Source organism: Oncorhynchus clarkii, chromosome 13 (assembly GCF_045791955.1).
Source record: "Oncorhynchus clarkii lewisi isolate Uvic-CL-2024 chromosome 13, UVic_Ocla_1.0, whole genome shotgun sequence".
Lineage (NCBI taxonomy): Eukaryota > Metazoa > Chordata > Actinopteri > Salmoniformes > Salmonidae > Oncorhynchus > Oncorhynchus clarkii.
The window spans coordinates 58,865,466-58,879,549 of NC_092159.1; the positions used below are offsets into that span (position 1 = coordinate 58,865,466).

A 14,084-nucleotide genomic window follows, 5' to 3' on the forward strand; every position below is an offset into this window, starting at 1 on the left:
CACTATGTAGGGAATAGGGTGCCATTTGGGACCCAAATACAGTCATCATGTCGAAGGCGTCGGAGGCCACATACTCACTGATAAGGTGCTTCTCTATGTCAGTTTTGTTGGAGGTATCCACAAAGAAGGACTGGATTGGCCAAGAGGTGCCATTTTTCCCTGTAAAAAGAGCAAACAGAAGATATGTGCTGACCTTTCAGACCGGTAGACGATACGTAAAATGGCATGCATGACTGTATGTCGCTTTGGATAAAAGCTTCTGCTAAATGGCAGATATTGCATAATATGTTGGACCGCTCAGACTGGTAGACATACATGACAATGTTAAAGTACCAGTCAAAAGGTAGGCCTATGACACAACGCACCTATGGCTGTGTTTACACCTATATGGTTGCTAATATCCGATTACTAAGTGTGTGCCTAACATCGACAGCTGCTTCACCTCTGAGCTCTCCGACAGAACTCTTTACAGGCCATGAATCAACAAATCTATAGCAATGATTTATACTGTTGACACACTGTACTGCAGTATTGTGGTGTAGCACTTGACTTGATACACTAACAGACACTGCAGGCGCTCCCTACGTAATGTCACTCCCCTATGTTTGCATCCCAAATAGCACCTTATTTACTATGTAGTGCACTACTTTTGACCAGAGCTTTATGGGAATAGGGTGTGATTTGGGACGCACACCACTGTCTGGAACAGGAAATATGCTCTAGGCTGACTGAGATGCAGTTGAAAAAACAGCCGGAAAGATACAGGTGAGCTATGTGAATAATAATAATACAATTAATATTATTAATAATAATAACAATAACAATCAGATTAATAATAATAACAATAGTGATAATAATAATAATAACACGAAAAATAACAACAATAATAATGATAATATTAATAGCAATCATAATAATATTATTCATAATAATGTATATGCAAAATGTAAATGAACAGGAGCACAATAAAACAGATGTGGAAAAAATGCTTCTAAAGTGCACCTGTTTATTACAATGTCCTGTGTATGCAAACGCGTCTCGGGTGGGGAAGAGATTAGCTGGCATACAACAGAGATGGCTATGGACCAGCATTGGGTCCATTCTGAATGGGGTAGCATTTTGAAAGTGAAACTCGATTCAGTTTTTGATGTTGAATTTAAATAAATGTAATCTAAAATAAAGCGAGGAAAACAAAAATGTGATGAGGTTGAATAAACATTGAAAAGTGATTGGATTTGCAAAAAGTAATTCATTTATGGGAATGTCTTGTTTTTTTCCATCCAACTTTTAACCTAAAGGACATTTTTGGTTGATGTCACGTTTAATTCACGTTAGTTGACAACTCAACCAAATATACATTACAATTAGACGTTGAACGGACGTCTGTGGCCAGTGGGTCGTGGAAGCAGGCTGACATGGGTGGTGAAACAGGTAGACTCCGTTGTTTAAATTTGGCATATGTATTTCAAGTTATACGACAAGCTACCAAAAAACACAGCGCAATATTGAACCGCAATATCAAAGTGTGCTAGGCTATGGCATTTAATTTGGGGTGCTTAAAAAAAAAAATACGTGGACATACCTTCACGGATCCTCCAGAGACCGGAATGCGAACTCAGGTCCTCCAAGTCCGACTGGTTCGCCTTGTTCACATCGATGATGTACCAATAGTCGCTGCCAATTGCCACTGCAAGAAAGCTGAAGCTGAGTAAACCTGAAAAGCCAGCCGTGATAACAACCATTCCGTACTTCATTGTCAATTAAACTTCGTTAAAAACAAAACCGTGAGCAATTCAAATAAACGTCATGGTCATAAAGAAATCCGTATCACATAACGTTCTGGACCGGGCACCCGAGATGGAGAAATGCGCAAAGCTCTCCAACATGGTCTTTATTCTTCTCCCCGCCGTCTAGTGCTGACTTGTCAAATTATTCTCGGCAACATCTGGTCAAGAGGGTTCTGTTTTGATATTGTCGAATATAATGGAACGAATAATAAAAGACAACTGCGCTTTGAAATAGTAAATAACGGGAGAGAGAGTAGCCGACCGATGTATAATTAGACACTACTGAGAGGGTCCTTATGTAACCCACTCCTCACTCCTGGGTAAGTACACCAACGCTAGTTCGTAGGAGTAGTGAGAGTAAACATTAGGTCCTATAAGGTAAATGAGCAGGACACCAGGAATATATTTTATAGAAAATAGCCGGCTTTAGTAGCAATATGAAGATATATCACCATAGATAAACACTTTATTTTGAGACACTTTTCTAGCTTCAAACTCAAAATGGAAACTTTCTTTCCAGATGGTGATGAGGACTCAAAACGCACTTATTTTCTCTTTCTCAAGCAGGTTGAACAGAAGGTTCTCATCTGAGAGCTGTCAATCAGAAGGCGGGACTGTCAATGGGAAACCCAATAGAATAATGGAAGGTGCAGTACTACTTGCTCAAATGAAATATAGTAAACTATTAGCTTAATATGTACTCAATTGAAGCAATGGGTTACACCTAACGGAGAGGATACTTGTAGCACTGGCTACCACGCTGCAGCCCAGTCCTACTCAAATCTCTTAGAACGTTTTTCATGCGCAGTGGCACTGCTAATAAATGTTTCATTTCAGTGGCGGACCTGTTTTGGAACAGCTGATCCGTTACACCAAACACTCAATGGATGACGAGCTACATTTCGGAACCTTTTAATAATATTGTGACCATTTCTTAGAATGGCCAGTCAATAAATCAATCAGGTTACCTGGAATGGGGGAATGATGTATTAGTAGTAGGCTACTTCTATAACAAGCTGGGTACACAATTATTGTATTGGATTCAATTGTATTCAGCACCCTCTCATGTCCTCATGTCCCCAATCGACATCGAGTGATCCCTGGGTTGCATGAGGCTCTTGTGCATATCAAGGCAATAGCCCACTGAGCAAAAGCCTATGCACTAGATTGGGGAGCCGACAACAAGTTTCCTAGTCAGGCTACCACCCAGATGTGGGGTTTAGGCTGGGTTTCTGTATAAGCACTTTGTGACATCTGCTGATGTAAAAAGGGCTTTATACATACAGTTGAAGTCGGAAGTTTACATACACTTAGGCTTAAAATTAGTTTTCAACAACTCCACAAATTACTTGTTAACAAACTATAGTTTTGGCAAGTCGGTTAGGTCATCTACTTTGTGCATGACACAGGTAATTTTTCCAACAATTGTTTACAGACAGATTATTTCACTTATAATTCACTGTATCACAATTCCAGTGGTCAGAAGTTTACATACAAATTGACTGTGCCTTTATACAGCTTGGAAAGGTCCAGAAAATGATGCCATGGCTTTAGAAGCTTCTGATAGGCTAATTGACATCATTTGAGTCAATTGGAGGTGTACCTGTGGATGTATTTCAAGGCCTGCATTCAAACTCAGTGCCTCTTTGCTTGACATCATGGGAAAATCAAAATAAATCAGAAATAAAATTGTAGACCTCCACAAGTCTGGTTCATCCTTGGGAGCAATTTCCAAACGCCTGAAAGTACCAAATTCCTCTGTACAAACAATAGTACGCAATTATAAACACCATGGGACCACGCAGCCGTCATACCGCTCAGGAAGGAGACGCGTTCTGTCTCCTAGAGATGAACGTACTTTGGTGCGAAAAGTATTATTCTGACATTTCACATTCTTAAAATGAAGTGTTGATCCTAACTGACCTAAAACAGGGATCTTTACTAGGATTAAATGTCAGGAATTGAGTTTAAATGTATTTGGCTAAGGTGTATGTAAACTGCCGACTTCAACTGTACATTTGATTGATAGATACTAAAGTACTACATAAAGAATAAGAAGGTCAATAGGATGTTTCACTTACAATTTTTTATTAACTTTCAGCGTTAAAATGTGTTCCATTTGATGTTCACAGAAGCGTGGTCCAAACCCTAATCTGCAGAAACATTCTGTTAAATGGAGATTGTAGAGCTCAGGGCCATGATCAAAAAGGAATGACATGGTGTGTGACTCTCAAAGACAAACCTCAACCAAATAACTAAATAAGAGTAGCAAGTCCAGTAACAATTAAAATATGGCCTGCAGATATAGTGCTTTGTGACATGGTTTAAAGATGAATGAGCATTATGACAAGGCTTAGAATTACGCTTTGTCTTCCTATGTGTCAACCGACTCAAAATGGAAGGTATTCAGTTTATTTATTATGAGATGACTGTAAGGGGATCTTACAATGCATTATACCCTTTAGGCTTTAAGATCAAGTGTTACTACAAGTCCCTGTTGAGTTGGTCAACACATAATGGATGAAGAAACTTCAATAGCTCCTACAGTGGTCAGTTGTGTCGCAGCAGTGTAGATGTACCAGTACAGCCTTGTTTGATGTACTAGGACACTCTTAGAATAAATAATTCCAAAGAGGTTCTTCGGCTGTCCCTTTTTTTTTACCCTTTTTGGTTCCAGGTAGAACCACCTTTGGTTCCAGATAAAACTATTTTGGGTTCCATGTAGACCGCTCTATGTAAAGGGTTCTACGTGGAACTCAAAGGGTTCTACCTGGAACCAAAATGGGTTCTTCACAGGGTTCTCCTATCCTATGGCAGGGGTATTTGAGGTCCGGAGCCTGCAGGTTTTCTGTTCTACCTGGTGATTAATTGCACCCACCTGTTGTCCCAGGTGTAAATCAGTCCCTGATTAGAGGGAAACAATAAAGAAAATGCAGTGGAACGGGCTTTGAGGTCCAGAGTTGAATTCGAGGGTCCTATGGGGACAGCCAAATACAGTGCCTTGCGAAAGTATTCGGCCCCCTTGAACTTTGTGACCTTTTGCCACATTTCAGGCTTCAAACATAAAGATATAAAACTGTATTTTTTTGTGAAGAATCAACAACAAGTGGGACACAATCATGAAGTGGAACGACATTTATTGGATATTTCAAACTTTTTTAACAAATCGAAAACTGAAAAATTGGGCGTGCAAAATTATTCAGCCCCCTTAAGTTAATACTTTGTAGCGCCACCTTTTGCTGCGATTACAGCTGTAAGTCGCTTGGGGTATGTCTCTATCAGTTTTGCACATCGAGAGACTGACATTTTTTCCCATTCCTCCTTGCAAAACAGCTCGAGCTCAGTGAGGTTGGATGGAGAGCATTTGTGAACAGCAGTTTTCAGTTCTTTCCACAGATTCTCGATTGTATTCAGGTCTGGACTTTGACTTGGCCATTCTAACACCTGGATATGTTTATTTTTGAACCATTCCATTGTAGATTTTGCTTTATGTTTTGGATCATTGTCTTGTTGGAAGACAAATCTCCGTCCCAGTCTCAGGTCTTTTGCAGACTCCATCAGGTTTTCTTCCAGAATGGTCCTGTATTTGGCTCCATCCATCTTCCCATCAATTTTAACCATCTTCCCTGTCCCTGCTGAAGAAAAGCAGGCCCAAACCATGATGCGGCCACCACCATGTTTGACAGTGGGCATGGTGTGTTCAGGGTGATGAGCTGTGTTGCTTTTACGCCAAACATAACGTTTTGCATTGTTGCCAAAAAGTTCAATTTTGGTTTAATCTGACCAGAGCACCTTCTTCCACGTTTGGTGTGTCTCCCAGGTGGCTTGTGGCAAACTTTAAACAACACTTTTTATGGATATCTTTAAGAAATGGCTTTCTTCTTGCCACTCTTCCATAAAGGCCAGATTTGTGCAATATACGACTGATTGTTGTCCTATGGACAGAGTCTCCCACCTCAGCTGTAGATCTCTGCAGTTCATCCAGAGTGATCATGGGCCTCTTGGCTGCATCTCTGATCAGTCTTCTTCTTGTATGAGCTGAAAGTTTAGAGGGACGGCCAGGTCTTGGTAGATTTGCAGTGGTCTGATACTCCTTTCATTTCAATATTATCGCTTGCACAGTGCTCCTTGGGATGTTTAAAGCTTGGGAAATATTTTTGTATCCAAATCCGGCTTTAAACTTCTTCACAGCAGTATCTTGGACCTGCCTGGTGTGTTCCTTGTTCTTCATGATGCTCTCTGCGCTTTTGACAGACCTCTGATACTATCACAGTGCAGGTGCATTTACGGAGACTCGATTACACACAGGTGGATTGTATTTATCATCATTAGTCATTTAGGTCAACATTGGATCATTCAGAGATCCTCACTGAACTTCTGGAGAGAGTTTGCTGCACTGAAAGTAAAGGGGCTGAATAATTTTGCACGCCCAATTTTTCAGTTTTTGATTTGTTAAAAAAGTTTGAAATATCCAATAAATGTCGTTCCACTTCATGATTGTGTCCCACTTGTTGTTGATTCTTCACAAAAAAATACAGTTTTATATCGTTATGTTTGAAGCCTGAAATGTGGCAAAAGGTCGCAAAGTTCAAGGGGGCCGAATACTTTCGCAAGGCACTGTAACCCTTTTAGGTTCCACCTTTTTCTCTAAGAGAGTACAGCCAATTCAAACTACATTAACAATCAACTGGTGCAGAGCCATGTCAAATGATAACACTCCTAACACAAAATGAACCGGGGTTCAATCCCTGTCTACCTTTTTCTACTGTGTCTTCCATTCTCATCTATATCCCCCTGTAAATCAAATCTGTCTAAGGAGAAAGAAGTAAGCCTTCTCTGAGCCAGAATGGCCCTAGTGCAGCAGCCTGTTACCTGTTTCTGTAGGTTGTAAGCCTTCTCTGAGCCAGAATGGCCCTAGTGCAGCCTGTTACCTGTTTCTGTAGGTTGTAAGCCTTCTCTGAGCCAGAATGGCCCTAGTGCAGCAGCCTGTTACCTGTTTCTGTAGGTTGTAAGCCTTCTCTGAGCCAGAATGGCCCTAGTGCAGCCTGTTACCTGTTTCTGTAGGTTGTAAGCCTTCTCTGAGCCAGAATGGCCCTAGTGCAGCAGCCTGTTACCTGTTTCTGTAGGTTGTAAGCCTTCTCTGAGCCAGAATGGCCCTAGTGCAGCAGCCTGTTACCTGTTTCTGTAGGTTGTAAGCCTTCTCTGAGCCAGAATGGCCCTAGTGCAGCAGCCTGATGCCTGTTTCTGTAGGTTGATGCAGCTTGATGTACAACCCCCAGGATGCTCGTCTGTCTCAGGGCCTTATCCGCAATTCATCACCTTAATGCGGAGTATCAAATCAAACCCCCAACCTTCCAATCTCAGGGCGGACAGTAACCACAAAGCCTCTGAGTTGTTAAATCTGTCTAAATATATTGGAAATCCACTCTCCTTAAAAACACAATCAACTGGACTCATTAGTGTGAGCTTCTAGAAAGTGCAGGACAGATGTGCCTCCGCTGACACTTTAAACCAAGCCTGCAGATCAGTGGTGTAAAGTACTTCAGTAAAAATACTTTAAAGTACTACTTAAGGAGTTTTTTTGGGGTTATTTGTACTTTACTATTGACATTTTTGACAACTTTTACTTTTACTTCACTACATTCCTAAATAAAATAATGTACTTTCTACATTTTCCCTGACACCGAAAAGTACTCGTTACATTTTGAATGCTCAGCAGGACAGGAAAATGGTCCAACTCACACACTTATCAAGAGAATGTCCCTGGTCATCTCTACTGCCTCTGATCTGGAGGACTCACTAAACACATGCTTCGTTTGTAAATGATATTTGATTGTTGGTGGAAGGGGAACTGGTGGCAGAGAAGACAGGAGAGAAATAACTGTGTTTCCAACGGCGCAGTTTATTAACAAAACCCACCGGGAAACAGAATAATATAATAAATGGGTCCATAACCCAACACACACCAGGACAACGAGCACAAACACTTACAATAAACAATCACCAACAAGGACATGAGGGGGAACAGAGGGGTAAATACACACCAGGACAGACGAGCACAAACACTACAATAAACAATCACCCACAAGGACATGAGGGGGAACAGAGGGGTAAACACACACCAGGACATGAGGGGGAACAGAGGGGTAAACACACACCAGGACATGAGGGGGAACAGAGGGTTAAACACACACCAGGACAGACGAGCACAAACACTACAATAAACAATCACCCACAAGGACATGAGGGGGAACAGAGGGGTAAATACACACCAGGACAGACGAACACAAACACTACAATAAACAATTACCCACAAGGACATGAGGGGGAACAGAGGGGTAAATACACACCAGGACAGACGAACACAAACACTACAATAAACAATTACCCACAAGGACATGATGGGGAACAGAGGGGTAAATACACACCAGGACAGACGAACACAAACACTACAATAAACAATTACCCACAAGGACATGATGGGGAACAGAGGGGTAAATACACACCAGGACAGATGTGCACAAACACTACAATAAACAATCACCAACCAGGACATGAGGGGGAACAGAGGGGTAAATACACACCAGGACAGACGAGCACAAACACTACAATAAACAATCACCAACCAGGACATGAGGGGGAACAGAGGGGTAAATACACACCAGGACAGACGAGCACAAACACTTACAATAAACAATCACCAACCAGGACATGATGGGGAACAGAGGGGTAAACACACACCAGGACAGATGTGCACAAACACTACAATAAACAATCACCAACCAGGACATGATGGGGAACAGAGGGGTAAATACACACCAGGACAGACGAGCACAAACACTTACAATAAACAATCACCAACCAGGACATGATGGGGAACAGAGGGGTAAACACACACCAGGACAGATGTGCACAAACACTACAATAAACAATCACCAACCAGGACATGAGGGGGAACAGAGGGGTAAATACACAAAAGGACAGACGAGCACAAACACTTACAATAAACAATCACCAACCAGGACATGAGGGGGAACAGAGGGGTAAATACACAACATGTAATTGATGGGATTGGAACCAGGTGTGATGGAAGACAAGACAAAACCAAAGGAAAATGAATAGAGGATCAGCGATGGCTAGAAGGTCGGTGACTTCGACCGCCGAACGCCGCCCAAACAAGGAGAGGGACCAACTTCGGCGGAAGTTGTGACAGTTGGACTGTGACCCTGGCTATTTCTTGAAAAACAGAACAGGAAAATTGTGCTGTCTGGTTTGCTAAATATAAAGAATGTTAAATAATTGACTGTTACTTTTGATACTTACGTATATTTCAGCAATGAAGTTTCATTTTGAGAACATATGGCCTTTGATCTGGTGGACTCACTGAATACACATGATGTCTGAGTGTTGGAGTGTGCCCCTGGCTATCCATAAATACAATTCTGTTATTTAGGTTGTTACTTGATTGCTTAATATCAGGAATAGAAAATTATTCATACTTTTACTGTTGATACTTAAATATATTTTAGAAATTACATTTACTTTTGATACTTAAGTATATTTAGAACCAAATACTTTTAGACTTTTACTCAAGTATGATTTTCCTGGTTGACTTTCACTTTTACTTGAGTGAATTTCTATGAAGGGATCTTTACTTTTATGACAATTGGTTAATTTTCCACCACTGCTGCAGATCTAACGTTTTGTAACTTGTTATAAGCATGTTTTAGCCTTTATAATGTCTTATAACAAGGGTTAGATATCTCTCTTCAGGATACCTCCAGAGTGGGATAGAGATATGGGGAGACAAACACATGTAGAAGAGTCCTAAGAGCCATTTCTACACCACAATATCAACACTAAATCAATGCATTGGACATTTTTCTACTGTATGGACTGTGCTGCTAGAGTGTGACACTACTACTACCTACTGGGTGGACTGTGCTGCTAGAGTGTGACACTACTACTACTACCTACTGGATGGACTGTGCTGCTAGAGTGTGACACTACTACTACCTACTGGGTGGACTGTGTTGCTAGAGTGTGACACTACTACTACCTACTGGATGGACTGTGCTGCTAGAGTGTGACACTACTACTACCTACTGGATGGACTGTGTTGCTAGAGTGTGACACTACTACCTACTGGATGGACTGTGCTGCTAGAGTGTGACACTACTACCTACTGGATGGACTGTGCTGCTAGAGTGTGACACTACTACTACCTACTGGATGGACTGTGCTGCTAGAGTGTGACACTACTACTACCTACTGGATGGACTGTGTTGCTAGAGTGTGACACTACTACCTACTGGATGGACTGTGCTGCTAGAGTGTGACACTACTACTACTACCTACTGGATGGACTGTGCTGCTAGAGTGTGACACTACTACTACCTACTGGGTGGACTGTGCTGCTAGAGTGTGACACTACTACTACTACCTACTGGATGGACTGTGCTGCTAGAGTGTGACACTACTACTACCTACTGGATGGACTGTGCTGCTAGAGTGTGACACTACTACTACTACCTACTGGATGGACTGTGCTGCTAGAGTGTGACACTACTACTACTACCTACTGGATGGACTGTGCTGCTAGAGTGTGACACTACTACTACCTACTGGATGGACTGTGCTGCTAGAGTGTGACACTACTTCTACCTACTGGATGGACTGTGCTGCTAGAATGTGACACTACTACTACCTACTGGATGGACTGTGCTGCTAGAGTGTGACACTACTACTATCTACTGGATGGACTGTTTTACTAGAGTGTGACACTACTACTACCTACTGGATGGACTGTAATGCTAGAGTGCGACACTACTACTACCTACTGGATGGACTGTGCTGCTAGAGTGTGACACTACTACTACCTACTGGATGGACTGTGTTACTAGAGTGTGACACTACTACTACTACCTACTGGGTGGACTGTGCTGCTAGAGTGTGACACTACTACTACTACCTACTGGGTGGACTGTGCTGCTAGAGTGTGACACTACTACTACTACCTACTGGATGGACTGTGTTACTAGAGTGTGACACTACTACTACCTACTGGATGGACTGTGCTGCTAGAGTGTGACACTACTACTACCTACTGGATGGACTGTGCTGCTAGAGTGTGACACTACTACTACCTACTGGATGGACTGTGCTGCTAGAGTGTGACACTACTACTACCTACTGGATGGACTGTGCTGCTAGAGTGTGACACTACTACTACCTACTGGATGGACTGTGCTGCTAGAGTGTGACACTACTACTACCTACTGGATGGACTGTGCTGCTAGAGTGTGACACTACTACTACTACCTGCTGGATGGACTGTGCTGCTAGAGTGTGACACTACTACTACCTACTGGATGGACTGTGCTGCTAGAGTGTGACACTACTACCTACTGGATGGACTGTGTTGCTAGAGTGTGACACTACTACTACTACCTACTGGATGGACTGTGTTTTGCTAGAGTGTGACACTACTACTACTACCTACTGGATGGACTGTGTTGCTAGAGTGTGACACTACTACTACCTACTGGATGGACTGTGTTACTAGGGTGTGACACTACTACTACTACCTACTGGATGGACTGTGTTGCTAGAGTGTGACACTACTACCTACTGGATGGACTGTGCTGCTAGAGTGTGACACTACTACCTACTGGATGGACTGTGTTGCTAGAGTGTGACACTACTACCTACTGGATGGACTGTGTTGCTAGAGTGTGACACTACTACCTACTAGATGGACTGTGTTGCTAGAGTGTGACACTACTACTACTACCTACTGGATGGACTGTGCTGCTAGAGTGTGACACTACTACTACCTACTGGATGGACTGTGCTGCTAGAGTGTGACACTACTACTACTACCTACTGGATGGATTGTGTTGCTAGAGTGTGACACTACTACTACCTACTGGATGGACTGTGCTGCTAGAGTGTGACACTACTACTACTACCTACTGGATGGACTGTGTTACTAGGGTGTGACACTACTACTACTACCTACTGGATGGACTGTGCTGCTAGAGTGTGACACTACTACTACCTACTGGATGGACTGTGTTACTAGAGTGTGACACTACTACTACTACCTACTGGATGGACTGTGCTGCTATAGTGTGACACTACTACTACCTACTGGATGGACTGTGCTGCTAGAGTGTGACACTACTACTACTACCTACTGGATGGACTGTGCTGCTAGAGTGTGACACTACTACTTCTACCTACTGGATGGACTGTGCTGCTAGAGTGTGACACTACTACCTACTGGATGGACTGTGTTACTAGAGTGTGACACTACTACTACTACCTACTGGATGGACTGTGCTGCTATAGTGTGACACTACTACTACCTACTGGATGGACTGTGCTGCTAGAGTGTGACACTACTACTACTACCTACTGGGTGGACTGTGCTGCTAGAGTGTGACACTACTATTTCCTACTGGATGGACTGTGCTGCTAGAGTGTGACACTACTACCTACTGGATGGACTGTGCTGCTAGAGTGTGACACTACTACTACTACCTACTGGATGGACTGTGCTGCTAGAGTGTGACACTACTACTACTACCTACTGGATGGACTGTGCTGCTAGAGTGTGACACTACTACCTACTGGATGGACTGTGCTGCTAGAGTGTGACACACTACTACCTACTGGATGGACTGTGTTACTAGAGTGTGACACTACTACTACCTACTGGAGGGACTGTGCTGCTAGAGTGTGACACTACTACTACCTACTGGATGGACTGTGCTGCTAGAGTGTGACACACCACTACCTACTGGATGGACTGTGCTGCTAGAGTGTGACACTACTACTTCTACCTACTGGATGGACTGTGCTGCTAGTGTGTGGATTAGTTAGTCCTAGTTGTAAATCCTACCCTAATTACCTGCAGTCGTTGGCTTATAACAAGTGCTGCATCACTCTTCAGGTGATCCACACTAACTGATAGACTGGATTTGAGAGCATGAGTCATAGTTCAATAGACACTATGGTCTGACAACACTAAGAAGGTGACTGTTGGTTACGTTGACAACATCATGTGGTCTGTCAGTCACTAGACTGGAGTTGAACAGTTAGTTGACGTGAAGCAGCTAAACAAACAACATATATGGGCATTGTTTATTTTTATTATCGTCAACACTTTTATAGACAAAAATAAAAATCTATTTGACTGACATTACATCATTGTTGTAGTGTTTAAAGCTGGATCCGCGGCTCCTCTTCAGCTGATAGGGCTGTATGCTTTGGAGACAGTTGATCACAAACTCACACGTCACAAAACCTTTGGTCTTAATTGGTTCAGACTGTAAACTGTTGCAGATGTGGTACCTCCATGGTAGAATTGGAAGTCTTTCGGGCGAGGTGATTGCAGGACAGAGGCTAAAGGAGAGGGTATAGGATGGGAGAGGGCACACTAGAGGGCATCCATGCCAGAAATGTACCACTTTAAAATGGAGATAGCCCTCAATAGCGCTAGCCATGCTGTCCCAGTTGGTAAAACAGCAAATGGGGGAGGGCCCTCTTTGCAACTCAATGGGTGCACCGTGGAAGATTTTTTGAAAGCCCCAAGGCAGGAAATCAGAGCAGCACTTGATAATGTTGTGCGTGTTTGAGTTTCACAACATTGCAGTCAGTCTGCCAGAATCACTGATCTAAATAGCATCCTAAATAATTCTGATTCTGTGCTTTGCCTTGGTCAAACGGATTCCCTGAAACACAGTTTTTCTCGCTGGTTTTATCGTCTTGTGACTGCAGACTTGTAGACTGACATGATAGAGTACAGCCCATACAGTCACCAATACATAGAGTCAGAGGGTTAGAACAGGTGTAGTCAACTCTGACCCCTACGAGGTCCTGATGCTTTTCTGTTCCACCTGATAATTCATTGCACAAACCTGGTGTCCCAGGTCTAAATCAGTCCCCGATAAGAGGCGAACAATGAAGAAAATGCAGTGGAACTGGCTTCGAGGTCCAGAGTTGAATTTGACGGGATTGGAACATTTCAAATGTACGCTCCCCTGGCAAACAATGTTGATCTCTTGCTTTTCCCCCATGTTGATATCTTACAACTATCTAGTACTGTGATACTACTGAATGATCCCACATAGTGGACAACTGATGTTTTCCTGTCTTTGTTATATTTAATTCAAATTAGCTATATAATCTGTAGCAGGACCAGACATTGGCCCTGCTAGACTACTCTTTAAATACATCCTCCAAGTAATCACTGATCTGACATGCATGGTTGCTTACATCAGTCATGTCAAA

The 14,084-nt window shown here is 42.7% G+C and overlaps 1 protein-coding gene across 1 annotated transcript in view; it reads right to left on the reverse strand.

Moving 5' to 3' along the window:
* The window catches only part of LOC139424081 (transmembrane protein 235-like), a 41,971-nt gene extending 40,217 nt beyond the window's left edge, over nt 1-1,754 (reverse strand). Inside the window, exons 1-2 of the mRNA XM_071175776.1 lie at nt 1,583-1,754; nt 79-159 (exon numbers count right to left, since the gene is read on the reverse strand). Coding sequence (XP_071031877.1) covers nt 79-159; nt 1,583-1,754 — 253 coding nt within the window. The remainder of the gene's footprint in view (nt 1-78; nt 160-1,582) is intronic.
* Nucleotides 1,755-14,084: the final 12,330 nt, after the last annotated feature.